Source organism: Solea senegalensis, unplaced genomic scaffold (genome assembly GCF_019176455.1).
Source record: "Solea senegalensis isolate Sse05_10M unplaced genomic scaffold, IFAPA_SoseM_1 scf7180000015064, whole genome shotgun sequence".
Taxonomy (NCBI): Eukaryota; Metazoa; Chordata; class Actinopteri; order Pleuronectiformes; family Soleidae; genus Solea; species Solea senegalensis.
The window spans coordinates 1-25,997 of record NW_025321211.1 but is presented as its reverse complement, the minus strand read 5'-3'; the positions used below and the strand labels follow the sequence as shown (position 1 = coordinate 25,997).

At 42.5% G+C, this 25,997-nt stretch overlaps 3 protein-coding genes across 3 annotated transcripts; 1 reads left to right on the top strand and 2 right to left on the bottom strand.

Annotated features, from left to right (window-relative positions):
* Positions 1-206: 206 nt before the first annotated feature.
* On the bottom strand, positions 207-8,195 carry cct4 (chaperonin containing TCP1, subunit 4 (delta)). Its single transcript, XM_044017086.1, has 13 exons — positions 7,892-8,195; positions 6,178-6,230; positions 5,985-6,074; positions 5,765-5,873; positions 4,887-5,151; positions 3,931-4,060; positions 3,709-3,848; positions 3,529-3,625; positions 2,568-2,678; positions 2,303-2,433; positions 1,434-1,668; positions 439-552; positions 207-352 (listed from the first exon to the last, which is right to left on the bottom strand). Exons 1-13 carry the CDS (start codon positions 8,007-8,009, stop codon positions 338-340), a joined length of 1,608 nt encoding a protein of 535 aa, XP_043873021.1. The 5' UTR covers positions 8,010-8,195; the 3' UTR covers positions 207-337.
* Positions 8,196-9,124: 929 nt separating this feature from the next.
* On the top strand, positions 9,125-18,168 carry pus10 (pseudouridine synthase 10). The gene is made up of 18 exons (XM_044017089.1): positions 9,125-9,244; positions 9,812-9,942; positions 10,023-10,265; positions 10,356-10,442; positions 10,711-10,745; positions 10,869-10,983; positions 11,122-11,183; positions 11,355-11,400; positions 11,488-11,552; positions 12,044-12,129; positions 12,221-12,346; positions 12,448-12,504; positions 12,588-12,664; positions 13,728-13,783; positions 13,889-14,006; positions 14,086-14,228; positions 16,248-16,347; positions 17,265-18,168. Exons 2-18 carry the CDS (start codon positions 9,817-9,819, stop codon positions 17,301-17,303), a joined length of 1,581 nt encoding a protein of 526 aa, XP_043873024.1. The 5' UTR covers positions 9,125-9,244; positions 9,812-9,816; the 3' UTR covers positions 17,304-18,168.
* A 3,760-nt stretch (positions 18,169-21,928) lies between these two features.
* On the bottom strand, positions 21,929-24,753 carry LOC122761900 (RAC-gamma serine/threonine-protein kinase-like; the record flags this gene model as incomplete). Its single annotated transcript, XM_044017082.1, has 3 exons — positions 21,929-22,437; positions 23,013-23,115; positions 24,666-24,753. Coding segments are annotated over 3 exons (277 nt in total), but the record flags the coding sequence as incomplete, so codon positions are not given.
* Between the last annotated feature and the right edge of the window lie 1,244 nt (positions 24,754-25,997).

Here is a 25,997-nt window from a genome sequence, read left to right as displayed (position 1 = left end):
GTTTTCTCATTGAATTGGAACAAAAAAAAGATTTCAAACATAAATATTCATATAAATAAGATTAGATAGGATAAAATAAACTTTTTTCAGGAAAAATTAGATGCATTTCTATTTTAACGTTTGGATCAGAAAATCTAATAGAAAGTTATGTGTGATTGTGTTTTATTAGAAACCAGGTGAAAAATAAACACAGGTGAACAGGTGAGTGAACGGAAAAAAACAAACAAGCCTTTCGTTTTATTATTAAATTATGCAACGTAACAAACTACAGTGGATGATCTGCACTGGACAGAATCCTCTGATCCCTCACAGCGAGCACAGGCTTCATGACGTCACTTTATCGAGTGTTTACCTGCAACAGGACAAACATACATTTATTAAATTAAATTCACGATAAAAAAAACCTCTGTGTCGACGTCAGTGACGTGGACTTCTTACCAAGTCGTCGATCTTGAGGATGCTACGGACGGTCTCTGTGGCCAGGGTCAGAGCGCTGATGGACACCAGCAGAGGCTGCACCACCAGCTCCTCCAGGATGTTGGAGATGCCGCCCTGTCACAGCACACACACCACAAATCAACACCCGCTGACTGTTTACTTTCTCTGTCCTCCTGCATTCTCAACACAAGCTCCACCCCCTCTTGCCTGCACACGACAAAGACTCTTTAACCTCGAACAGCAAACTCTGGAAAATCTCACCACACCAAACCTCATGGAGAAAATCAGTGATTTTAGCCTCTGCTGCCTCGTGTGGTCACTTTGTGTCACTCAAGTAAAGTTGAACTGACAAAACCAGTCATTAGAACTTAGTGATGGAGGCGACTGTCCCCGCCAGCTAAAATCACTGATTTTCTCTCTGGACTTTGGTGTGGGAGAGTGAGTGGTTTACAAACTTCAGTTTCCTGTTGGAAAAGTCTGTCTCACAGTGAGATAAAGACACAAAAAAATAACACAGATTTTATTAGCCGAGTCTTTGTTTAGTGGCTAAAATCCTGCATCAAGACGCTCCTGGTTTAAGATATGGAGACAGAAAAGAGGCTGAAACCAATCACGTCTGCTTAAAAATAAACTAAGATGTCTAAATCTTCTCTTCTAAGTCATTTCTTTGTTCGTGAGCGTCAGAGCGGCGCAGACAGGGCCGTCGTATTGTCAGAGCGGCGCAGACAGAGCGGTCGTATTGTCAGAGCGGCGCAGACAGAGCCGTCAGCGGCGCAGACAGAGTGCATTGTCGGTATGTCGTAGTATTGTCAGAGCGGGCGAGACAGAAATTGTATTGTACGTCAGCGGGCGCAGACAGAGCCGTCGTATTGTCAGAGTGGCGCGAAAGTGTCATCAGAGCGTGAGTCAGAGCTGTCGTATTGTCAGAGCGGCGCAGACAGAGCTGTCGTATTGTCAGAGCGGCGCAGACAGAGCCGTCGTAGCGGCAGACCCACCTTGCGGACATTGATGCCGGCCATCTTGTCACCCTGCGCGTGCCTGTTGCGGAGCTCCGTCACAGTGGAGATGGGGCTCAAGCCGGCGTTCTCAGCCAGCGTGGAGGGAATCACCTCCAGAGCGTCGGCGTACGCCCGCACACAGTAGGCCTCCATGCCGCCCAGTGTGCGAGAGTACTCTGCCAGACGCACAGCCAGCTCGATCTCTGCGGCGCCACCACCAGCAATCAGGGCCCTGACGGACATGAAGATTATGTTAAAGAAAAAAGTGATTATGTAACAGAAGGAAAACTCAGGAAAGTTCAGTTCAGGTGGAGAAAATCATCATTTACAGGTTGGAGAACATTCTTCAACATTTTCTGATAACGAGTTTCTTCAACATCCCTAAAAATATAAAAATCACTCCAAATCAGTCATGATTTGAAATTTGAATACCGTCAACATACAGTCCTGGTGATTTAGGCCTCACTCGTATTATTCTCTGGAATAATCGATGGCTTCCTTGGTTCATAAATGAATGATGTTCTCAAACGTCTTGTTTTTGTCCACAAACTATAAATGATTGAGTTTTAAAGATTTTTGTTTTATGGAGCAAAAAAACAGAAAATATTAATAATGATATAATAATATTTAAGAAGCTGCAAAATCAAACTGCTTTATCAATTATCAAAATAGTTGGTCATTGATTAATAATGGTATTAAAGTGTTTGTGTGAACGCTCCCCGATCACGATCCTGACGGCAGCAGAGTGAACGTATGAAGGGGAGCGCTCCACGTTCGTGTTCCTCCGATTGTTACGCTCTCACATGACGAACCACAGAGCGAGCGCCTTGGTCAGAGGGAAATCATCCATCACACAAGTGACTCACCTCTTCTTGACGAGACAGCGGATGACACACAGCGCGTCATGAATCGAACGCTCCGCCTCCTCGATCACCAGCTTGTTGGAGCCTCGGACCACGATGCTCACCGTTTTCCCGGGACTCGTGCAGCCTGTGATCTGTGGATGACATCACCAGCAGTTTCACGCTGCGCTCCATTTACATGGGAACCTCCACACAGACAGCGTATCGACGCGTCTGTGACATCAAACTGTATTTTTGTACAAATCTGGAAGCTCAATCCAACGTTTACCTTGATCAGTTTTCCGGACCCGTCCAGGTGGACCTCCTCCGCCAGCTCTGCTGCGCCGAGCATCTCCGGGGTGAAGTGGTCGATGTGGGCGATGGGTTTGGTGCCGATGGTCTGAAGAAGACAAGAGGACACACACGGCATTTCATTTCGATCACCAGTCCGGCACACTTTAGTTGAAATCAAATTCAAGGACCTTTCAGGGACTTTCCAGGACCAACTCCCTCAAATTCATTGACTAGAGTGTGCGAGACAAGAGCTCGTCTTCGTCCATGACAGTGTCCACTTTTATTGATAACTTTACTCACTCATTGTTCTGCACGGAATCTCAGGTCAACAGCAGAGAGAGAGAGAGAGAGACAGGACAGTGTCCACAACACCACGAGTAATTATGAGTCCACATTTGTCAGTCAAAACAAACAAGGGAGACATTCACCTAAACATCAACTGAACTTCTCTTTCAATGACCCATGTCTATTTAGGGCTGATTTTCAAAAACTTTCAAGGGTTTCAAGGACCCGTGAGAACCATGTCGCGGAATTATACGAGAACCTGTGACACTATCGTGATGATGTAGCCAAACGTTCTGGTGAGGGAGAAATCACTCTCCCACACCAAAGTCCAGAGAGAAAAACTGTGATTTTAGCTGATGGTCCTCTGCTGCCTCGTGTGGACACTTTGTGTTACTGACGCAAAATAAGACATTTGAACTTAGTGATGGAGGCAGCAGTGGATCAACAACTCCTGTGTGTGTGATGTTAAAATCAGTGATTTTCTCTGTGGGGTTTGGTGTGAGAGAGTGAGTGCGTTAGAAACTTCAGTTTCATGTCTAACAGTGAGATAAAGACGTGAACATGTTCTTAAATACATCATTTAGTGGCTAAAATATTGAAACCTGAACTAACCCTTTAACAAGCCGTGATAAGAGAGAAGTGGTCAAGTGAAGTGTCGGACGCTCGCTCACCTTGCAGATGAACTCGATGTCCTCTCTCTCGATCTCTTTCACCACCATGATCTTCATTTTGTTGAGGAAGTGCAGGGCGAGGTCACTCAGGGCGTCTCTGTGTCACAGGACGGGTTTTTTGTCGTAAGTGTCAAACTGATGTCCAGGGCTCACACGTACCACACCAGGACCTTCACCTACCTGAGGATGGACTTCTGGATGAGCAGCAGGTTGCAGCCGGCCTTCTTAATCTGCTTCACCAGGTTGAGGATGTAGGCACGTTCTTCACGGAGAACGCGGTCCATCTGAGCGTAGTCCGACACCACGATCTGGTTGTCCATCTGTGGGTCAGTACGGAGAGAATGACTCAGCATTACCAAGCTCTGAAAGCTTGGAGGAGGATTCTCAGGTCATGTGACTCACGTCAGTTTTGGGCGGGGACAGGCAGAACTGGATGAGGCCAATCTTGGCCTTTTCGACGCGGGTCACACTGGTGGCCACCTTCTGGGTCAGAACCAGGCCATCCACCATCTCACAGTCATCGATGGTTCCACTGCAAATAAGAGTTACAGGGTGATTTATTAGGGCCCGGGTCATAGTTCCCAGACCCGTGCGTTGCTCGGGGGATCTACAGCGCCCCCTAAGGTGAAAACAGAGGCAAAACTGAGTTCCACCGAATTTCCCAAACTCAGCGTGATAGATGTTAACGAGCAAGACGAACAAAAGGTCCACAGTAACCATGGCCTCAACTCAACAGGAAGTCAGCCATTTTGGCAATTTGCACGCTACGTGAATGAGTTAGACACTAAGACGAAAAGTTGTCCAAAGGTTTTTTGGATTCAAAAGTGAGGTCAGGGAACTGCTGCACTCCCCGACTTGTGTGGGGGACGTGAGGGGCCCCATCATGACTGCGTGCAGTCCTAGTTATTATTATTATTATTATTATTATTGAAGTAAAATAGCAGGACAAGGACAGTGAAGACGACAAAGGTTACATTTACTGAATTTTGTCGGTCGTTTTGCTCCATTTTCAATGTTATTTTCTGTTGATTGTTCATGAAATAAATAATACATCACTTAAGATGTATGGAATGTATGATATGTCGACCAAAGACTCGGCAAACAAAGCAGAAAATATTCACATTTAAAGAAGCTGAGAAATCCATAAATTGAAACTTGTGTTTGTGCGAACGCTTCCCGATCACGATCCTGAACGCAGCAGCAGGAGTGAACGTATGGGGGGGCGCTCCACTTTACTGTTCCTCCGATTGTTACGCTCTCACATGACAAACCACAGAGAGAGCGCCTTGGTCAGAGGGAAATCTGTCACACGACGAGCAGCAGATGTAAGCAAAGACAGCAGAGGAGCTGAAACTCACCCGAGCTTCTTGATGATCTTGATGTCCTGCAGGTCGACGCGGGTGGCGGTGGCCGGGTCGATGACTCTCATCACGGCGTCCACGCTCATTGGCGCCAGCAGGCTGGAGTACTGAGACACCACCTTGGAGCACAGCGACGTGGTGGCGCTGTTGAGCAGTGTCTCGCGGTCGCTCAGCTGCACCGGGCGGCTCATGGCCGTCAGCACCTCCACGCCTTTGTCCACCGCCTTCTGGAAGGACTCGGAGATGGTGGTGGGGTGGATTCCTGAGCCAAGAAAACACGTTACCACCAACAACATAAATGACACGGTGGTGTAGTGGTTAGCACTCTCGCCTTGCAGCGAGAAGACCCGGGTTCGAGCCCCGGTTGGAACAAGGGCCTTTCTGCATGGAGTTTGCATGTTCTCCCCGTGTGTGCGTGGGTTCTCTCCGGGTTCTCCGGCTTCCTCCCACAGTCCAAAAACATGCAATGTGGGGATTAGGTAAATTGGACACTCTAAATTGACCGTAGGAGTGAGTGTGAGAGTGAATGGTTGTTTGTCTCTAGTTGTGTGTGGCCCTGCGATGGACTGGCGAACTGTCCAGGGTGTACCCCGCCTATCGCCCGATGTAGCTGAGATTGGCACAGCACCCCCCGCGACCCTCTGGTGGAGGATAAAGCGGTTAGATGATGACTGATGACTGACTCCTGTGTGTGTGATGTTAAAATCACTGATTTTCTCTGTGGACTTTGGTGTGGGAGAGTGAGTGGCTTTGAAAATGACACAAAATTAAATTTTCCAACTTGCCTCCACCAAATTCTTGTATTTTCCATTATGGGTGAAATAATGTAAAATAAATTCCATTTTTTTTTTCTTTCAGAAGAGTAGACCTCTGACCTTTGAGCAGCAGTTTGTAGCAGGCGTCCAGCAGAGCTCCGGCGATCACCACCACAGACGTGGTGCCGTCTCCGGCCTCGATGTCCTGGGCCTTAGAAAGTTCCACCAGCTGAAACATCAGTGATGAAACCATATTAAGGTTTTAATATGCAATCACATTGTGTGTACGACAGGTTCATGAACCACATTAGAAAGCACCTAAAGTGCCTGTGGAACATACCATTTTGGCAGCAGGGTGGAGAACCTGCATCTGCTTCAGGATGGTGGCGCCGTCGTTGGTAATGGTCACGTCGCCTTTCTCATCCTGGATCTGACAAACAAACAAACGTGACAACGGCTTCTGATCAGACACGAGAGTTTCGAGCAAAGGAAGTGGGTAAGAGGTCACTGGAGGTCAAAGCTCGTTTACTCACCATCTTGTCCATTCCTTTGGGTCCCAGGCTGGTTCTGATGGCGTCTGCAACAGCTGTCACAACAAAAAAAAACAGGCATTAGTGACAAACTCGGAAAAAAGTCGACTGAGTTAATGATGACAATCTAAACTCTGCACAGTAACTTCAGCACAATGTCAGCTGATATTGATACTGATATGACAAATAGCTAAAACAGTAGTTGAATACGCAGCTGTTTTAAGTTTATTTATTTGGAGCGATTAAGAAAATGTATTTATATTTACACCTGTTATACAGATGAATGATTATGGTGTGATAATGGTGTGTTTATGCGAACGCTTCCCAATCACGGTCCTGAACGCAGCAGCAGGAGTGAACATATGAAGGGGAGCGTTCCACGTTTCTGTTCCTCTGTTTGTTACGCTCTCACATGACAAAACACAAAGAGAGCGCCTTTGTCAGAGGGGAATCTGCCTGTAACGTACGGCCCACAAATAACTGTGATTAATGATTATTTTCTCGTTTAAATCGATGAAAACACAAGGAAATGATGTTCTCAAACCAAAATGATTCAGTTTTGATGATTTTTGTTACATGGAGCAAATAAACCAAGAAAATACTCATATTCAAGAAATTAATTCTTAATTGTAGCAAGCAATACCAACGTTTTGTATCATTATTACATTTAGGGCTGCAAAGATTAACTGATAAGATGATGATATTAAGCCATGACTAAATGCGTTGGTGGTCATTTTGATCATAGTGTTTTTTCAAATAATTAGTTTTTCCAGCTTCCAAAATGTGAATATTTTCTGGTTTCTTTTGAGACGATTCAAAACACTGATCAATACTTTTCAATATTTTTTGGACCAAACAACTAATCAATGAATCAACATAATGAAAATGCAGCCCTGGAACGGAGTTTCAAATACTAATATGACACACCGTGTCATTTTTTCCATTAATTCTATCATCTGCGAAATTGTCGTCTCACGCACAGGTACAGAGGGATTAAGGGGACGATAATCCAGATTTGACAGAATTTTCTGGAAAGTGAGTGGATCTTTTGTTTTGGTTAACAGATGTCGACTTTTTGTGCCCTGCCCAGCCCAGAGATCCGACCGATGGACTGGAGAGTGAGATTAATGAGCTTTTAATACCTTAGATTTAGCATTAAAAAGCAGCTTAATCACTGGATTTTTCAGTGTTTTACTTCCAGGGAGATGTATGAATTCAAAATAACTTTAAACTGTACATAAAGCAGGTGGAATAATATAAAGCATAGTGTTATCATGGATCTTTTGTCATTTGCATCACAGCCTTTGGCCTGAAAATAATGCGACACGATGTGATGTTACATCTATTAGGCAGGAGACAGCCCCAAATCAAAAATCCAGTCCAAAATCTGGAAAATTGTCGTCTCATGCTGCCATGCTAATGTAAGCTAGGTACAGAGGCTTAAGAGGAAGCAACACTAAACTTCACATCAAACATCTGTACATTTTTGTTTCGCCGATTTGTTAATTGTTGTAATAAGATCATTTTCTACACAAACTACGTTGAGTAGACTTAACCAGGGGTGAGGATGCTAAATTGACACTTTTCAGGATGAGGTATCGCGCAGGGCGGATTGTGCCCTGTGCAGCCCGGGGATATGAATTCTGGACTGGAGAGTGAGATTAACGAGCTTAGATTTAACATTAAAAAATATCACTAGTTAGCATTTCCAACCCACCTTTAGCGGCGGAGATGTTACTGAACCGAATCTGGGCCGGCTTGTCGCGGTCCACATACGCCCCTCCTTTGTATCTGCCTCCGCTTGAGGCTCTCGGTGCCGCCATCGCTTCGGGCATCGCGACGTTACAAAAGATTAAAAATGTCGGGCAGGGTCTTCAGGTCGGGACTGATGGACCACAGTGCTGAAAGACCACGTTTCGGCTGCGGATGGACTCAGATTCTGGTGGATACAGCCGGTGCCGGTCAGAAGGTTCCAGAGCCACGGGATGCGGCGGAAACAAGAAGGACCCGGCTGTCGCAGTATCCGGCGATTGTCGATGACGTTTGTAGACAGTACGCGTCGACAACCGATGAAAGGAAATGAATCATTGCACTAGTTTACTAAAAAACGGTTGGAATTTGACAAAGAAATCCTCAGTTTAATGTAATACACAGTTAAGTCTCTAGAGGACAACAATGTCCACTTCCAAAAACTGTTTTAAAAATGCAGATTTTTTTTCTGCAAAATTATCTGAAACAACTTCAGCCGTGCTCATAACTACCAAACATTCAGTCATTTTGAGAATTTTAACCCTTTAAATGCCAGTTTAATTACTAGTTATAAATAGTTACTTATTAGCATGGTGTAATCAAACTGGCATTTAAAGGGTTATTAATTATCCTGATAATTATTAAAATTAAAATATTTTTATAATAAATCTTTGGAAGTGCATTTTTGTCCAAATGACTTGAGAAGGTAGTACATTTTAAATCTGATGCTACACAAAAACTATGAATGCATCAAAGTCAATATTTTGGCTAATCTTTGACATATTTAAGACTGATTTGTTACATGGAAAATAATTTGTTTGTGTGTTTTTTTTTAAAATAAAAAAATAAAACAAAGACATCTAATAATCAAACAAGAGATTTAAACGGTCAAAAGCCTCGTTTGCTAGTTTTGAGCATGACTGAAGTTGTTTTAGATCATTTTTGCAGATAGAAAATATCAATCTGTAATGTTTTTGGAAGTGGACATTTTTGTCCTCTAATGAGTATAGTAAATTGTTTTGTTTTTCATAATGTTCTATTAATGTGTAACACAGTAAATTCACACAGTTAAACTGATAGTCAAAGAGGGAAACACGTCTATAATGAACGTGGAATGTAAAGAAATGTGAGTGAATTTATTTGCTATATTTTCAAATTAAGCCCGAACGTGGACGTTGAGACGAAGTAAACCGATGAGGAGCGATTAGTTTTGTCTGTGCGCACTGTGCTCTGGTGAACATGCTACATACAGGAAACTGAAGAGTGTCTGATTTTCTTCTTTTTCTCCGTGTTTTTGAGAATTAATCTTTCTTTACAGCAGGTGAGTTTATATCACATGTTCGTCAGCAGCAGCAGCTCACTCTACTCTTTTCTTTTCACACACTTTCACTGTTAGAAGCGGAGAAGAGAAGCTCGCTGTTAGCACAGTTAGCTTAGCCTAATCCTCACAGTCTCATGCTGCAGCTTCAGAATATTATGTTCAAACGTGACTTAATAGAACTCCTTAAATGTGAATGTGTGCTCCATATAAACAAAGAAATCATTAGTACCGAATTATTTTGTATTTGTGGACAAAAACGAGACATAATTTCCAGGTTTAATCAATATTTGTCAAACTGTTCTGACATTAAATAAAGCACTAAAACAAGTATTTATCTACTAAGTTAATTGTCAACTATTTTCATAATCGACTCATCAGTTTGAGTCTGTTTTTTTAATTATTTAAACCAGATTGTGTGATTTTTTCAGCTTCTTAAATGTGAATATTTTTTTAACATATGTATATATTATTAATATTAATATGATTGAGATTTTAAGAAAGTTGCATGAATAAGGGTCCACACAGCGAATGAATGAGTACATGAATAAGTGAGGTGCTGTCCTGCAGTGACGATGCTGCCTCTGAAGGAGAAGGACAAAGCCATCGTCCAGAAGCTGCTGTCGTCCGGCTGCTGCGCTCGCTGCGTCCTCAGATTCTGCTGTGTCCGTCTTCAGGCTGTTTATCGTCAGCCTCCACAGGTGGGACTGCTTCTGTCTCTCTCTCTCTCTGTTTGTCCTCTGAATTCCAGTCAGTCACAGTGTCTGTGTCTTTGTCTCAGGGGACACTCGGGGAGCTCCAGGATTTCATCAAACCCCAAGAGTCCGCAGAGTCCACGGGAGAGAACAAGTCCCACGATGCACCTGTGCCTCCTCAGACTCCTCAGTGTGCGGACCCACCGAGCAAGCGAGCCAAACTGGAGCCCAGTCAGCCAGAGGAGGGCGCTGCTGAGACGGTGCCCAGTGTGTGTGTGGTGTGTTTGGGAATCCTCCAGGAACTCTGTGACACCACTCAGGCTCTGAAGGTGTGTGTGTGTGTGTGTTAGAGGATAATGGACACTAGATGGTGCTGTTGTTCATGTCAACCCGTCGTGGTGGTGTTTGTGTTGTTGCAGATTGCAGAGGCGGTGAAGATGGAGAAGTACGAGTTTGACTCTCTGGTGCTGTCCGTGTCTCTGCCCGCTCAGCTGTGTGTCCGTGAGGTCAGCGTGTGTCCCTCTGTCTCTCTATGTCTCTCTATGTCTCTGTCCCTCTGTCCGTCAGGAAAAACAGTCAGCTGATCACATAAAAACACTACTGCTTATGATTAACTCAATATATTGTTTGCAAATGACTAACTTGAACTCTTTTAGTTTGAAGTCTTTTTTGAAGTCTTTTAGTTTGACTTCTTTTAGGTTGAACTCTTTTTTTGTTGTCAGAAACATCATCTATCCAAAGCAGTTTTTAAATGTTGGTCTGTGTGTCTCGCAGCACTCCTGCTGGCTGCATGTGAAGAAGGAAGTGAGGTAACGTGACGATTATTATTATTGTTATTATGTTTTATATATAATATTTATATATATATATATATATATTATATAGTATTGTTGTTGTTATTGTTTGTTCACTGCGTCACCTTTGACCCTCAGAGAGAAAGGCCTGCTGCTCGATAAGGACGACGTCATCCCGCTGAAGGAGGCCTTCAAGTGGATCGTGCAGGGACCCATCGCCAAGGAGCTGGGGGGCGTTTCCGTGGTTACCAAGGTAGGCGTGGTTGCCACAATCAAAGACTGGCAATTTTGAGTTTGTTTTTGATCAATCTTTGATTATTGATTATATTTGATCTCAGTTTCATTTATAATGTTATGTACTGTGTGTGTGTGTGTGTGTGTGTGTTTCCAGAGTGCACTAGAGGTCGCTGTGGAGTTCACTCACCAACCTACAGACGCCGACTGTCACTTCCTGTCAGTACTCCATAATAAGATTCTTATTTGGTCCAAATATAGAGAGAAAGAAGAGTTTTCTATGTCATTACTATTGAGAAGGGTCGTCGGGGTCACCTGACACGTGGTGCGAAGTTTGAACTTCGTCGTCAGTGATGGAAGCGTTTTCTCTTTCTTCTTTTTTCCCCACAGTGCATCAGCGTGTCCCGACTGCTTCAAACCCACCAAGAACAAACAGGTGAAACACTCCTACCTGTCAGTCAAAACCTCAGTGGCCCCGCCCCCCCTTCACCCTCGTCCACTGACATTTTGTCTCCCCCTGTAGTCGGTGTTCACCAGGATGGCCGTGGTCAAAGCTCTGGAGAAGATCTCTGACGCCAAGTTCCTCAGGTCGCCGTCACTTCTTCACGTTTGTTCTGACGTGATTTAATTATTCTTTAGGGGCCCGAGCCTCGAGCGTCAGAGGCACAAACGGCTCCTGGCAGGAATTCACGCGAGGAGCCTTCTGTTAATCCTTCAGATTATTATTATTAAATACGTGGATTTTCGGTGATTTCTGAGGACGTTAACGAGCATAAAAACTCTTGAAACTTGGGTCTGGCATAAATGCCATATTTGCATAGTTCTCGGACCCATGCGTTGCTCAAGGGCTCTACAGCGCCCCCTAAGGTGAAAACAGAGACAAAAGACCAAGACAAACAAAACAGTCCCCCGTAACCATGGCCTCAACTCAACACGGAGTCAGCCGTTTTGAATCTTGGCGTCCATTTTGGCGATTTGCCGCCTTCGTAAATGAGCGAGACATCAAAGTGACCTGCACTCCTTGACCTGCACTCCTTGACCTGCCCTGTCATGACTGCGTTATTTTCTTTCCTCTGCAGACTCTTCGCCTGTCCTCCACCGCAGCCGTCCAGCTGCTGCGTCCCTCAGGGCGTCCACTGTCTCCACCTGTCCGTCTTCATAGCAGGTACTGTGGCACGCTCACAACATTGTTGTTTCAGTTATAGAAAGTGTCAGGTGGCTCACCTCTGACCTGTAGCGCCCCCCACGGTGTTCAGGCAGGTACAACAAGTTCTGCCGCAGTCTGCCTCAGACTCCCTGGGTGATCGATGGAGAGCGGAGGATGGAGTCGTCGGTGGAGGAGCTGATCGCGGCCCCCGTCCTCTCCGCCTTCAGAGCCGATGGTGAGTGGACGTGTGATCTTAGAGACAGAAAGACAACAAACAGGAAACTGCAGTTTGTAAACCACTCACTCTGATCCTGTTTTCTTCTTCCTGCGTCTCAGGTTTTAATTTCTCGTCCTCTGGCAGGGAGGACGTGGACGTCCGAACCCTTGGAAACGGTGAGACGCACGTTTCCGTTGAAGCCTCTCCTGCAGAGGGTTTGTGTGATTCCCTGCTCCCTGCAGCTGTTGTTGTTTTTCAGGTCGTCCGTTTGCGATGGAGCTGCTGAATCCTCACAGAGCCAGACTGAACCATGAGGAGATGAAGCAGCTGCAACAGGTGCTTTCACTCTCCATCACTGAGTCTGTCTTTATCTCACTGTGAGACAGATGTTTAGAAACCACACACACACTCGCTGGTAGAGCGCACAGACGCACACATACACATACATATTTGTAGACCGTCAAGGGTGCACACTTGCCGCTCCTACATAATCATTCTATTAACAATTAACTTGGTTCAAACTTACTTACTCCTCATCCTCAGTTTGCGTCTGCAGCATCCCAAACATTGTTCACATCACTTAAATGATGACGATGGCGGGACGCTTAGAGTGACGTCACTATTGTTTGTAGTTCTATTAATTATCTATTAATTTTGTTTATTGAATGTTTATTGTGGCACGGTTAATTTGGGGAAATATTTTGGCTTTATTTTCATCTGGGTTATTTATTATAATAATCATGCTCGTGTTCATTTATTTATATTCATATATTTATGGGAGGGGCAGAAGACATATATATAAAGAGTGGTCTACCTCCCACTCAGGCGGAGTATATTGTGTTACGAAGGAGGTAACACCTATTTTTGCTCACCAGTAAATTCAGTTATTTTGAATTACTTTTGGCAATAGCACTTTGGGACATTTCATGTTTTTTCTCGATTTTCACCTGTAAATATTTTTTCACTATCATCTTGGTTTGGACAAATAAACAGAAACAATATCAGTCGACTACGCCATCATCTTTGGTCTATTAAGGAGTTGCAGCAGAACCCCGTGACAATCTCACTGTGAGACAGATGTTTAGAAACCACACACACACACACACACACACACACAAGCTTACAAGCTAAAATCACTGATTTTCTCTGTGGACTTTGGTTTGGGAAAGTGAGTGGTTTACAAACTTCAGTTTCCTGTGTGTAACAGTGAGATAAAGACGTCACAGACTTAAACTGACGTAGATTTGATCAGGTCAGTCTTTTCAGTCTTGTCAGTGGTTTTTAATCAAGTTTCAGATACACACACACACACACACACACACACACACACGTCGACTGTGTGTCAAACGCACTGAAAAAATTTATCACTTTATCGTTATTTTATCTTTGATGTTTTTAGAGCATTAACGTGTCGTCAGACAAAATCAGAGTGAGAGACCTGCAGATAGTTTCCAGGTAAGAACCACAACACTGTGTGTGTCTGTGTGTGTGTGTTCTGCAGCATCTGAGAGGGAAACTAGAGTGTGTGTGTGTGTGTGTGTGTGTGTGTGTAAACTGCAGAGAGGCCATGAGCCGGATGAAGGAGGGCGAGGAGGAGAAAACAAAGTCGTACACGGCTCTGATCTGGACCAGGAAACCGATCAAGAGTGAAGACATCGCATTCATCAGTGACATCAAGGTCATTATAACACACACACACACACACACACACACTTTTTGGGTTGTGACTGTTGTTGTTGTTGTTGTCGTCATGTCAGGAGCTGACACTGGATCAGAAAACTCCTCTGAGAGTTTTGCACCGTCGAGCGCTCGCTGTGCGTCAGCGCGTCGTCCACAGCATGAACGTCCGCTTCATGGACGCTCATCACTTCCACCTGGAGCTGAAGACACAGGCCGGGACGTATCCTCACTGTACACTGTTAAAAACATCACTGTTCAGCTGCAATACACTGTAATACACTGCAAAAAACATCACTGTTCAGCTGCAATACACTGTAAAAAACATAACTTTTCAGCTGCAATACACTGTAATACACTGCAAAAACATCACTGTTCAGCGCAATACACTGTAAAAACATCACTGTTCAGCTGCAATACACTAAAAACATCACTGTTCAGCAATACACTGTAAAAATCACTATTTAGCTATAATACACTGTAAAAGCATCACTGTTCAGCTGCAGTACACTGTAAAAAACATCACTCTTCAGCTGCAATACACTGTAAAAACATCACTGTTCAGCTGCAATACACTGTAAGAAACATCACTGTTCAATTCAATTCAATTCAATTTTATTTGTATAGCACCAAATCATAACATACATGATCTCAGGTCTCTGTACATAGACAACATCAAAGAGAGCAGAGAAACACAACAGTTCACACAATGAGCAAACACTAGGCATCAGTGGAGAGAAAAAACTCCCTCTTAACAGAAGAAGAAATCTCTGACAGAACCAGGCTCAGAGATGTGCGGTCATCTGCCTCGACCGGTTGGGGTGAAAGGAAAAATGGGGGATAGTGGAGAGGTGGGGGAGAGAAAATGGGGGGAGAGAAAGGACAAGAGGGAGAGACAGAAGAGAGAGAGGGAGACCAGCAGCAGATACACAACAACTGTATCAGGTTACAAGTTTATACAGTTACTGATATCGACTTTTTAATTACAAAATAATAATAATGGTGACGATGAGCGTAGCCTCGGAAACTGGATCTTGATCCTTCAACCTGCATGATGAGAATACAGAGAGAGAGAGAGAGGGAAGGAAGGAAGGACACAAACTAGGGAGAGAAAGAGACAAGGTTAATGACATATAAAAAGTCATAATCAAATGCTGAGTGTGAGAGAGTGAATGTGCGTGCACCACAGGAAAATCCCCCAGCAGTTTAGTTCTATAGCAGCATAACTAAGAGATGGTCCAGGTTTCCCTGAACCAGCTCTAACTATAAGCTTTATCAAAAAGGAACGTTTTAAGTTTAACTTTAAATACAGAGAGAGTGTCCGCCTCCCGAACTGTCATTGGAAGCTGGTTCCACAGGAGAGGAGGAGCCTGGTAACTGAAGGCTCTGCCTCCCATTCTGCTCTTACAGACTCTGGGAACCACAAGTAAACCTGTATTTTGTGACCTAAGTGGTCTGTTAGGATGATAGGGTAAGACTAGGTCTTTCAGGTATGAAGGGGCCTGACCATTAAGTGCTTTGTACGTGAGGAGGAGGATTTTAAATTGAATTCTAAACTGTGGGTGGAGCCAGTGTAGAGAAGCTAACACTGGAGTTATGTGGTCTCTCTTTCTAGTTCCTGTCAGAACTCGTGCTGCAGCATTTTGAATGAACTGAAGGATTCTAACAGACTTGTTAGAACATCCTGATAATAAGGAGTTACAGTAATCTAATCTAGATTAACAAAAGCATGAACTAGTTTTTCAGCATCCTGTAAAGACAGAATGTTTCTAATTTTCATAATGTTCCGCAGGTGGAAGAAGGCTGTTCTGGAAATGAGTTTTATGTGTGAATCAAATGACATTTTCTGGTCAAAAGTAACTCCAAGGTTCCTCACAGTGGAACTGGAAGCCAGGGTGATGTCATCTAAAGTGACAATGTGATCAGAAAGTTTTTCTCTGAGGTGTTTAGAGCCGAGTATAAAAGTTTAAAAGTAGAAAGTTACAGGTCATCCAGGACTTAATGTCTCTGAGACATTCCTGGAGTTGAACAACCTGATTTATTTCATCCGGCCTCATCGATAGATATAGCTGTGTGTCATCTGCATAACAATGAAAGTGTATGTTATGCTTTCTAATAATGTTCCCTAGAGGAAGCATATATAAGGTAAAAAGTATAGGCCCAAGCACTGAGCCTTGTGGAACTCCACAATTTCAGCTGCAATACACTGTAAAACTTGTTGCGTCTTAACATGAGTCCACAGTTACATCAAAGAGTTTGTCCACGGAGACTTCGGCCGAACTAAACCCAACCTGTGTGAGCTGCTGAAGACGGACACCGACATCCTGGAGCTGGACGTGGAGGTGAGACACAAGAAGAAAGTTTGCGTGTAATTCCGATATTTTGACCCATGACTCAGTTCAAATGGTCACAGACAGACAGACTGAGGCGGGCGCTGTGTGAAAATGATTGGAAACAGAAATGCAGTTGTCTCTTCTGTGGCATTCTTCAAGGCTCGAGTCTGGGCCCGCTGTTATTTCCTCTGGAAACATACGCGCACTTTTCATAAATGCAATGTTTCCTCCCTGTCTAATGACGAAAAAAGCCCGTTTAAAAATAAAGAAAAAAACAATAATTACAATTTGTACAATAGGTTACAATAGGTTCCTCTTTAGGTTGCCATCACAAATGAAAATTTGAACGTGTGGCGTTGTCTTTTGTCAGAGTACAGACACACACACACTCGCACGAGTTTAGGAAAGTTCACCAAAGTGTTGTTTGTCTTTTTATCCAAACGTTAAAAGCCTCATGTTTAAAAACAAAGTTATTTTTCAGTTCTTCCAGATCGTCATCGCTAAAGCGTAGATTTAAGCATACTTTTGTGAAGTTTTTTTCTGCTGGGTTTCACACACACTACCAGTTTTGTACATCAGCTTTTTTTTTTTTTGCCCTAAAACACAATTTCTGTAAATCGGGCTTCAGATTCCATTGTAGCGTTTTTGTGTATACAACAATATATGTCATAGCCACACCCCTCTCTTGCTTGTACGTTCACCATCGCTCATCTTTGTCGTCGTATTGTGTTTGGTTTGAATTCTTTTTTAAATGATGAAATGTTCACGGACAAACCACGAAGGAAAAGAAAAAGATCGTACACGTAAAGTATGGTTTGTGTGTATGTTTGTCAATTATCTTAGTTTGTTTTGTAACCAGTGACACAAACTTACCACACGAGGCGGCACGTTTCTCGTGTTAATTACTCTCCGTCTCTGCGTCTCAGTCTGTGGACGTGGATTGGCCTCCTGCGATTCCAGAGTGAACCCCGCCCTCATTCCCGAGAGGCCGCCGCGGGTTCAGACCCGACAGAGACGCTGTCACGACGTCCAGCACAAAATGGAAACACGCAGTCTCACAGTTCTGCTGCTCTGTATTAGGATCAGTGTTTCCTGAACTGTCCAGAAGATGACGCACTTTTTAAAGACGGAAAACCAACGTGACCCAAATCACGATAGAAATCTGTACAAGAGCAAGTTCTTTTGCATAATTTTCAACTGGTCAATGAAGAAAAGAGTTTTGAACATAAATCTGAGCAAAAATATGGGGGAAAATTCTGCCAATTTTTTTTTCTCATGATCCATGTGTGGGGTCACGACCCAGAATGTGAGAACCACTGATCTTAGATAATTTTGTTTTACGGGTTTGAAATATGAGTTAGCAGTGACCCACCAGGGGGCGACTGCACTGGTCTGAATGGAAGTTTTAGTTTCTTCTTCTGAAATAGAACAAAAATGTTGGAGGAAAATAAACAATAAAATTTACGACACTTGAGTTATTGACAGCCAAAATCATCCAATAAGAGCCTGGATGCAGGTCAGTTTTACAAAAAAAACGGACACAGTGACCGTGACATTGTGGATGTTCGCACTTTTTTTTTAACTTTTTTATTGAGGGAGGAGCCGATCAATCAAAATTGACTTTTCATGGTTGAAAAATATGCTTTTCCACCTGAAATACGAGTTTTTCCTTCAGTTATGTGTAAGAAATTTAAGGCTGCCATCAACTATTTAGTCTGACAGGAAGTGAAACAGGAAGTTTTGCATTGAAAGCCAGGGCTGTTTTTTAGGCCAACGGTTCTATTGTTTTGTTTTTGTATCATCACCATGTCTATAGAACATTTTTATTAAAGAAATAAAATGTTTTTGACTTTTGTTTTGTCTATTTCTTTTTTAACCAAATATTAAAATGCAACATTGTAACAATTTCACGGTGTCATTTTGGAGCCGGAATCGTCAGAGTAACACGGTTTCATATTCGCGTCACCGTGAGGAGTCATGAAGTAACGGCACTGGTTGGAAATCTATGTTGAGTGCAATTATTAAAAAACTTTATTAAAATATTGATACTTAAACACTATAAACCAGTGTATGGTAACACTATCTACACTGTAAAAATAGATTGGTTATTTCTCAACTGTATCTAGGAGTAAAAAATATATTTTATGTTATTGTTTACTGTATCCAGGAGTAAACAAAAATTCACTCAGGTTTTACCAAAGTAAAAGTAAGCAGTTTTTTCTACAGTATCCAGAGTAACATTTTTTAAAAAAAAGTAATAAAAAATTATTTCGTGAAAATAAGATTAGTTGATTGTTTTTACAATATCCAAGAGTAAAACCCCTTTTTTCTTTTTTCCTTTCGTAAAAATTAGACTTTTTTTTAACTATCAGGAGAAATTATTTTTTGTAAAAGTAAGATTATTCAAAAATAAAAACTTGGAACTTGATTAAAAATAATGAGTCGTATGCTTTTCATTTTTCCTTTCTTTTAAATGATTTTAAGTTAAGATTTGAAGTCAAGTTAATTTTACTGGAAACAATAATAAACAATATACAATAATAAACAATAATAAAGTTTCTTTACATTTGTCGTACGTTGAATTTGTAACATTTAAGAAAAAACGACGCTATCGTTGAATTACTTTTTAAAAGTCGCATTTATTCAATATTTAACGTCTTTTGGCCGATTTCAACATTGAAAAGTTTCTTCTTCTATTAACAAATATCTTTGGCTAAACTACCTGTCGGCCCCACTAGGGGGGAGTGGCCCACACCATTTTTAAATAAATAAGTAAAAAAAGAGTCTGGACAGCAGAAACCCTGAAATGTATTTCTTTTAATTTAATTCAAAATAAATAACTACCACGGCGGCAAAACGCGAAGTCCACTACTGAGTTCTTTGCCCTAATGTTTTGGTAAGAAAACAAACAAGCAAACGACCCGAAAAAAAGAAAAACAATTAAAAAAGAGACTTCAGTTAATGCATCATCATCAGACTTTCAACAGGTGCCTTTTTAACGACGTACAAGGAAAACAAATCAAATACTGTGGTACAAAAACAGCGAGGGGGGAGCAAGGCATGATGGGAGTTCAACAACCCGATGAAAAAAAAATCCACAGTCCCACTTTTTTTTTTCTTTTTTAAAGAAAGTGAAGAAAAACAAATGGCGGCACAGGTTCACGTCTTTAAGAGGAGGGGGCGGGCAACAGACAGCAGGGGGTGTGGTCTGTCATCATGGAAACATGAATGAGTGGAGCTGGTGTCGTGAGAAAAAAAAAATGAAATCAAAAAAGCTACGGAAGGTGCGATTTATGACGACGTCGTTTCTCCTTGAAGAGTTTTTTTCCACTTTTCTCGTCACAAGTACAAAGTTCGGACACGAAAAAAAAGCAAAAAAATGTAAGTCTCATCTGATCCGACAAATGTTTTTATTTAAACTTTTTTTCCATATTTACAATGCGCGAAGGTTCCATGGGGGCGACTTTGTCGTCAGCTGTTCGTAACATGATACGTGATTTATTTATAAATAAATTAAAATATGACGTACGTGTGTGTGTTTTTACATGTTTTTAATCTATATATATATTTAAATATATATATATATATATATATTTTGTTTCCGGTAAAATAAAAATCAACGGCGTCACAGGAGGGCCAAAAAACAAACAAAGAGTGGTAAAATATACATGGAAAAATAAAGAAAATCAAAAAAATTAAGAGAAAAAAATAAAACACTAGGAAGATAAAAGAAATATAAAGAATAATAAATGTTTATAGAAGTGTAAATGTATAAATATATCTGTTATTTTATATTTTCCCTGTTGATTCTTAAATTATTACAGAAATAAATGATTTTATATTTTATTTATCTTTCCTTTTTTTATTTATATCTCGTTATTAACACATTTTTTGTTTTTTTTCTCTTTTTTCCCATATTTATTTTGTTTCTGTTCTTTTATTTTGACACTCCTGTGACTCCGTACTTGTGTGTGTGTGTGTGTGTGAAGCCTCAGAGTTCCGACACGCTCTCACATTGCGATGTTTTTCACACTCATGTTTCTCGATCTCTTTTGACGTAAAACCAACAAACTGCGACGCAGCGTCGGAAAAAAACAATCGCAAAGAACGACAAAACAACCTTGTAAATTCAACGACACGTGAGCAGGAACCCTGAGGCATCAAAGCATCAAAAGTCGGCCATTTTATGACGTCACATCTCAGTTAATCTTGTCTTTATGTCTCGTCCTCCACTGTGACGCCACCTGCTGGTCACCGTGTGCACACATTTCTTGAAGACCGCCACTTTTCAAGTCGTGCAATTTGTCGTACCGCGTTATCGCATGCTTGATAATATGCGATAATTTGTACTTCCGCTGTATGTGACCAAAACACGACCGCCGGCTAACGAACACACCGGTCGCACATTCTGATCAGACATGCTAGCAAAGAGATTGCGGTTTGTGACGTATCGGGTTACACGCATTAATAAATAATTTAAAAAAAAGCTTTGTGCTGACACTGCGCGCGATCTTGCCGTGAGTGAGATTGCAAACTTTCCAGACTCAGGAAAGTTTCTGTCAACTTCAGAGGCGGAGTCAAAATCATCAGAAATTTATCACGAAAAATATATTACACGACTGATTTTTGTTTTAAACCGCAAAGTTTAAAAAAGAGGCGACGTTAAAAATAAAAAAACGCGACGCATTTTATCTCACGATTCAATCGTTTCTCTTTACAACTTTTACGAAACTGATCAAACTACGCAAAAGCCCGGTGACGAGATATATATATGTATATATATATATATGTATATATGTATATATGTGTATACATATATATGTAGGTTTTTCGCAGATTAAAGGTCTAAAGCGTAAAAATGTTTTGATGCGACGAAACCAAACTTTATCTTAATCACATACTGTACCTTTAAACGCTCGCCTGGACTGGACGACAGACGGTGAGGACGCGGTGGATCTGTGGACCTGTCCTCAGCCTTTTTCGAAAGAACACCAGAGGAAGAAGAGGAAGTGACGCTATTCACAGAAAATGGCCGACCTCCGTCTGATGTGTGTGTGAGTGAAACATACGAAAAGCCACGTTTCCCTGTGTAAACCAGTCCTGCAGCCGCGATGAAGAGGAGGAGGAGGAGGAGGAGGAGGAGCAGAGCCTCGTTCCTCTGTAGAAAAGCAGGAGTGTGTGTTGCGGTGACGGAGTTTGAACGCGGTTGTGCTCGGCGGCTCCTGAGTGACATGTGCAGTTTCTGGCAGTTTAGTGTTTCCTGTTTCAAAATAAAAGAACTCAAAGCCGGAGGAAAAAAGGAGTGGTTTGAAAATTAAAGTCGTCACAGAGGAAAGAAAAGACGGAATGATATAAACATGACTTCTTGATTCTCATCGCCGTGGTGAAGGGGTTGGGGGGGTGTGCGTTGCCATGGCGAATGTACGAGTTGTTGTTTTTTTTGTTGTTTTTTCAATCATTTGTAGTTTTTTTTGTTTGTTTTTCTTTGAGTGAACCATGAACTTTATTCTTTCTTTATAAAGAAAAATCTGCCCCTCCCCCTCCCTCACTCACTCCTCCCCCCTCCCCCCGTCTCTCTCCCTCCCCTCCCCCCCGGAAAAATCACCCTGTCACTATGATACGAAACGTCTGCACAGGTAAGGCAACATTTTTGGTTTTTTGTTCCCTAAAACGGCTCGTTACAAACCAAGTGCAAAAAAGTCAAATGAAGAAGAAGAAAGAGGTGAAGAAACCTGGGTCGACAACGTAATACTGACAGAGAAAAGAATAAATAACAAAAACATTGCCTTCTGCAGTAAATTCACTGAAAATGTAGGAGACTTTTTTTTTTTAGTGTGGGGCGACGGCGTGAGTCGATCCCACTGTGCAAAAACCTCTGTAACGTCTCAGAGCGAGAGAGAGAGGACCAGAGAGGGGACACTGCTTCGCTTTTCTCTTCCTAAAATGGCTACGTGTTTTCCTCAAAATGGCCACGAATGGGGACGACACAGCCGAGCCGGGCCGGAGCGCTCGCTCACTCCCGCCCGCTGGCCGAGTACGAGAACTGCGGGAAATGTGGCCTTCGCTCGTTGTCCGCCGCGTCCATCCCGTCCTCGTCGTCTGCAGAGACAGACACACAGGAGGTGTTTGACACGTGACACAAACATCCCACCCACTCCTGTCAATCATTTCATTTAAGCTCCGCCTCCAACATAAAACTTCTTGGTAACGAAACAATATTGTTGTTTTTTTAACAAACATTAATAAATAATTAAAAAAACATGCATTAAAAAGATGTTATGAAGTTTATGAGAACGTTACCGAAAAAAAATGTAACATTACAAAACACTGACAGAATTTCACTCGTAAAAAGTTGAATATTATAATACAAAAGTCAGTTGTTTTTTGTAAAGTTACTAGCATGTTTTTTTATAAAGTTATAAAAACCAGAGTTTACGAAAAACATGCGACATAATACAAAAATAACTCAACGTTACGGGAACACAAATGTTTGGTAAACAAAACTATGTTTTTTTAATGTTAATATGTTACCGACATGTTTTAATATAACCTGTATATTTAGACGTTAGCATGGTGTCAGGTTTGAACTCTGAACGTTTGTTGTCAAATAGACTTTGACTTCATCTCCCATCAGCCTTTGCTGCACATGGCTGTGGGTTCTCGAGCGTACGTACATTTCTCTGGCGGAGTGATGGTGATGGTCTGTGCTGTGAACTCCTCGTCAAAGTAGCGCGTGTCCGTCTCTGAGCTCACCTGAGGCTGGAACGGTGGGACCAGCTGGAACAGAGACAGGAAGTGAGTTCGTCTCACGCCACAGGTGCAGGAAGTAAATGACGTTAGTGATTTAAAAAGAAGAAAATAATCTACGTCAGTTTAAGTCTCCGATGTCTTTAAGAACACGTTCACGTCTTTATCTCACTGTCAGACAGATGTTTGTAAACCACTCACTCTCCCACACCAAAGCCCATAGAGAAAATCAGTGATTTTAGCTGCAGAGACACAGGAGCTGCTGGTCCTCTGCTGCCTCGTGTGGTCACTTTGTGTCACTGAGGTCAATCTGAACAAAGGATTTCAAACACTGAAGTGACAAAATAAGACATGAGAACTTAGTGATGGAGGCAGCAGTGGATCAACAACTCCTGTGTGTGTGATTTTCTCTATGAGGTTTGGTGTGTGAGAGTGAGTGCTTTACAAAATTCAGTTTCCTGTTGGTAAAGTCTGTCTCACAGTGACAGACCTCCCTCCACTAGTTCTCTGACAATATCAACATGTCAGCGTGAGCAGAAAACAGCGAGAGTGGCGTCACAGGAAGAGACGTCCTACATAAGGATGGAGCCGAACACTGTCCAACTGTAAATCAGTTAAAAACACTTAGGGACAGCACCACTGATCCACCGCTGATCGCTGCATAAACAGCTGCTGTATGTGACTGTATCAGACTGAGTCTGTGCTCCGGTCATGGAGGACGTACTGAACAAATATGTTTAATTAGGACGTGTCAGAATGGTCAGTTATGACCTCTATGTGACCTTTTCTTAACAATGTGTGTGTTTGTACGTCGCTGACTAAATACGACGACCGCTGGCCGCAGTCTGATGTGAAGTGGTGCGAACACACGAACACACGTTTGCTGACTTTATCCGGCACATTAGCTTCATATATAAAATCCTCTGTAAAACACTGTGCTCCACTGTGCAGCCACCAACAGCACACTTGTCCCTCCGCGTTGACATAATACCGCTCTTCCTCCCTCGCCTGCACTCTCGCAGGGACAAGGTGGAGCTAAGGTGGAGCTCTCCAAGTAAACTTACTGGTGGGGCGGTAACATTCAAGGTGAAATGCGCATGCTGCCGTCATAAGCGCAGGGAATTCAACATGGAGCGTTTTATCTCCTATACTTACACTAAGGGGGACCACGAAAACATGACTGAGTATTCTTTTTCCACACTTTGGCGACTGGTAGGGCCTCCAGAGTCCCAAATATAAGTATTACAATGGTTAAAAAGTTGATTTTGCATAATATGTCCCCTTTAAGATATCAATGACTTAAACTGATGTTTCCACTGTGAGTCTTTTGTGTCTCGGGCTTGTTTTTGGCAGCAGGGGGCGCTCACAGCCGTTATTTTTTATTAGCTGAGGCTTTTGTTAAGTGGCAAGTTTTAAAGTTTGCGGACAAAGACGTTGATACAGGAACAGATAAAATAATAATAACAAGAGAAAGCGCATGTTGTGTTCACAAGTCTTTGATACGAGATATTTTTGGACTTTTCAGTGAGATGTGATGAGGAGAACGAGGTAAACCTGACACCAGAGAAGTCTGCTCTCACCTTCTTATCATAGACGTCCTGCCAGTCCACCGTGCTGAAGTAACTGTGTCGCATGATCTCCTTGGCATCATCTGGTCCACCACCGAGTCTGCCAACACACACACACACACAGAGAGAGAGACATGAAGAAGAAGAAGAAGCCAGACATGAAACACTGCTCTCACAAAAGTCTCCATCAATGGGACCAGAATATCCAACTGATCCTGAAATAACTCAGCAGGGTGAGAGGGTTCAGTTTGATGAGACAGTGAACACCTCACAGATAAATCATCATCATCATCATCATCATCAGGCTTCTCATTTCTCTTCTCATCACCAAGACGCATCCGCGTAGAAATGAACCGAGGGGAATTATGGGATGTAGACAACCAATGTGTTGTGTAAGGAGCCTCAGTATGAGAGAGCTGATACTAAAGCTGAGCAACAACACTTCAGTCTCCATTCTACACACTTAAAGGCGACATAGACCGGAAGCTCCAATTAACGCTGCGTGTGTGTGTGTATCTGCGTCATGACCTCGTTTATGAAACCCTAAAGTTTCAGAACAAACACTTCAGCCACTGCTGAGAAAATAGGCTTTTATTGTTTTCCTGGGCTCTGCGAAGCAGATCGGCACTTCCGTATGTTGATGATGTCATCAGAAAACCTCACCACTCCTCTCACCACAGTAGCGCCTCCTGGTGCGGGCACTAGTCCGGGCACATCCGGTTGCGTACATTGAACCGCAGAAGAAAAAATTCTACTCTCGTTGTAGCTGCTGAGATGCAGAGCATCCACCGTGCCAGAGGGGGAGCTGTGTATCTGAGAGCTGGCCTATCTATTACGTCACTTCCAGGTACCTGGCCAATCACAGGACAGTGGGAAAGCTCTCGTTGGCTGGCCAATCACAACACAGTCCACATTCTGGGGGTGTGGTTTTGGTCTGAAACAGCGCGGCTGACGAGAGCGTCAGTGAGGAGATATTTTGATCGGCTCGTTTGCAGCGATTAGGAGGTTTTTAACCATGAAAACAAGTTAATATATGTAAGTAGACCTCCATAACTAACATATATATGTGACCATGAAAACAAGTTAATATATGTAAGTAGACCTCCATAACTAACATATATATGTGACCATGAAAACAAGTTAATATATGTAAGTAGACCTCCATAACTAACATATATGTGTGACCATGAAAACAAGTTAATATATGTAAGTAGACCTCCATAACTAACATATATATGTGACCATGAAAACAAGTTAATATATGTAAGTAGACCTCCATAACAAACATATATATGTGACCATGAAAACGAGTTAATATATGTAAGTAGACCTCCATAACTAACA

Excerpts from the sequence above, each read along its gene's own strand:
- cct4 (XM_044017086.1), bottom strand. The coding sequence starts at position 8,009 with ATGCCCGAAGCGATGGCGGCACCGAGAGCCTCAAGCGGAGGCAGATAC. Across the intron at positions 6,231-7,891 it reads TAACATCTCCGCCGCTAAAG|CTGTTGCAGACGCCATCAGA; the intron begins GTGGGTTGGAAA and ends TTGTTGTGACAG. Across the intron at positions 3,849-3,930 it reads TGTCCCCGCCCAAAACTGAC|ATGGACAACCAGATCGTGGT; the intron begins GTGAGTCACATG and ends ACTGACCCACAG.
- pus10 (XM_044017089.1), top strand. The coding sequence starts at position 9,817 with ATGCTGCCTCTGAAGGAGAAGGACAAAGCCATCGTCCAGAAGCTGCTG. Across the intron at positions 11,401-11,487 it reads AACCCACCAAGAACAAACAG|TCGGTGTTCACCAGGATGGC; the intron begins GTGAAACACTCC and ends CTCCCCCTGTAG. Across the intron at positions 16,348-17,264 it reads TCCTGGAGCTGGACGTGGAG|TCTGTGGACGTGGATTGGCC; the intron begins GTGAGACACAAG and ends TCTGCGTCTCAG.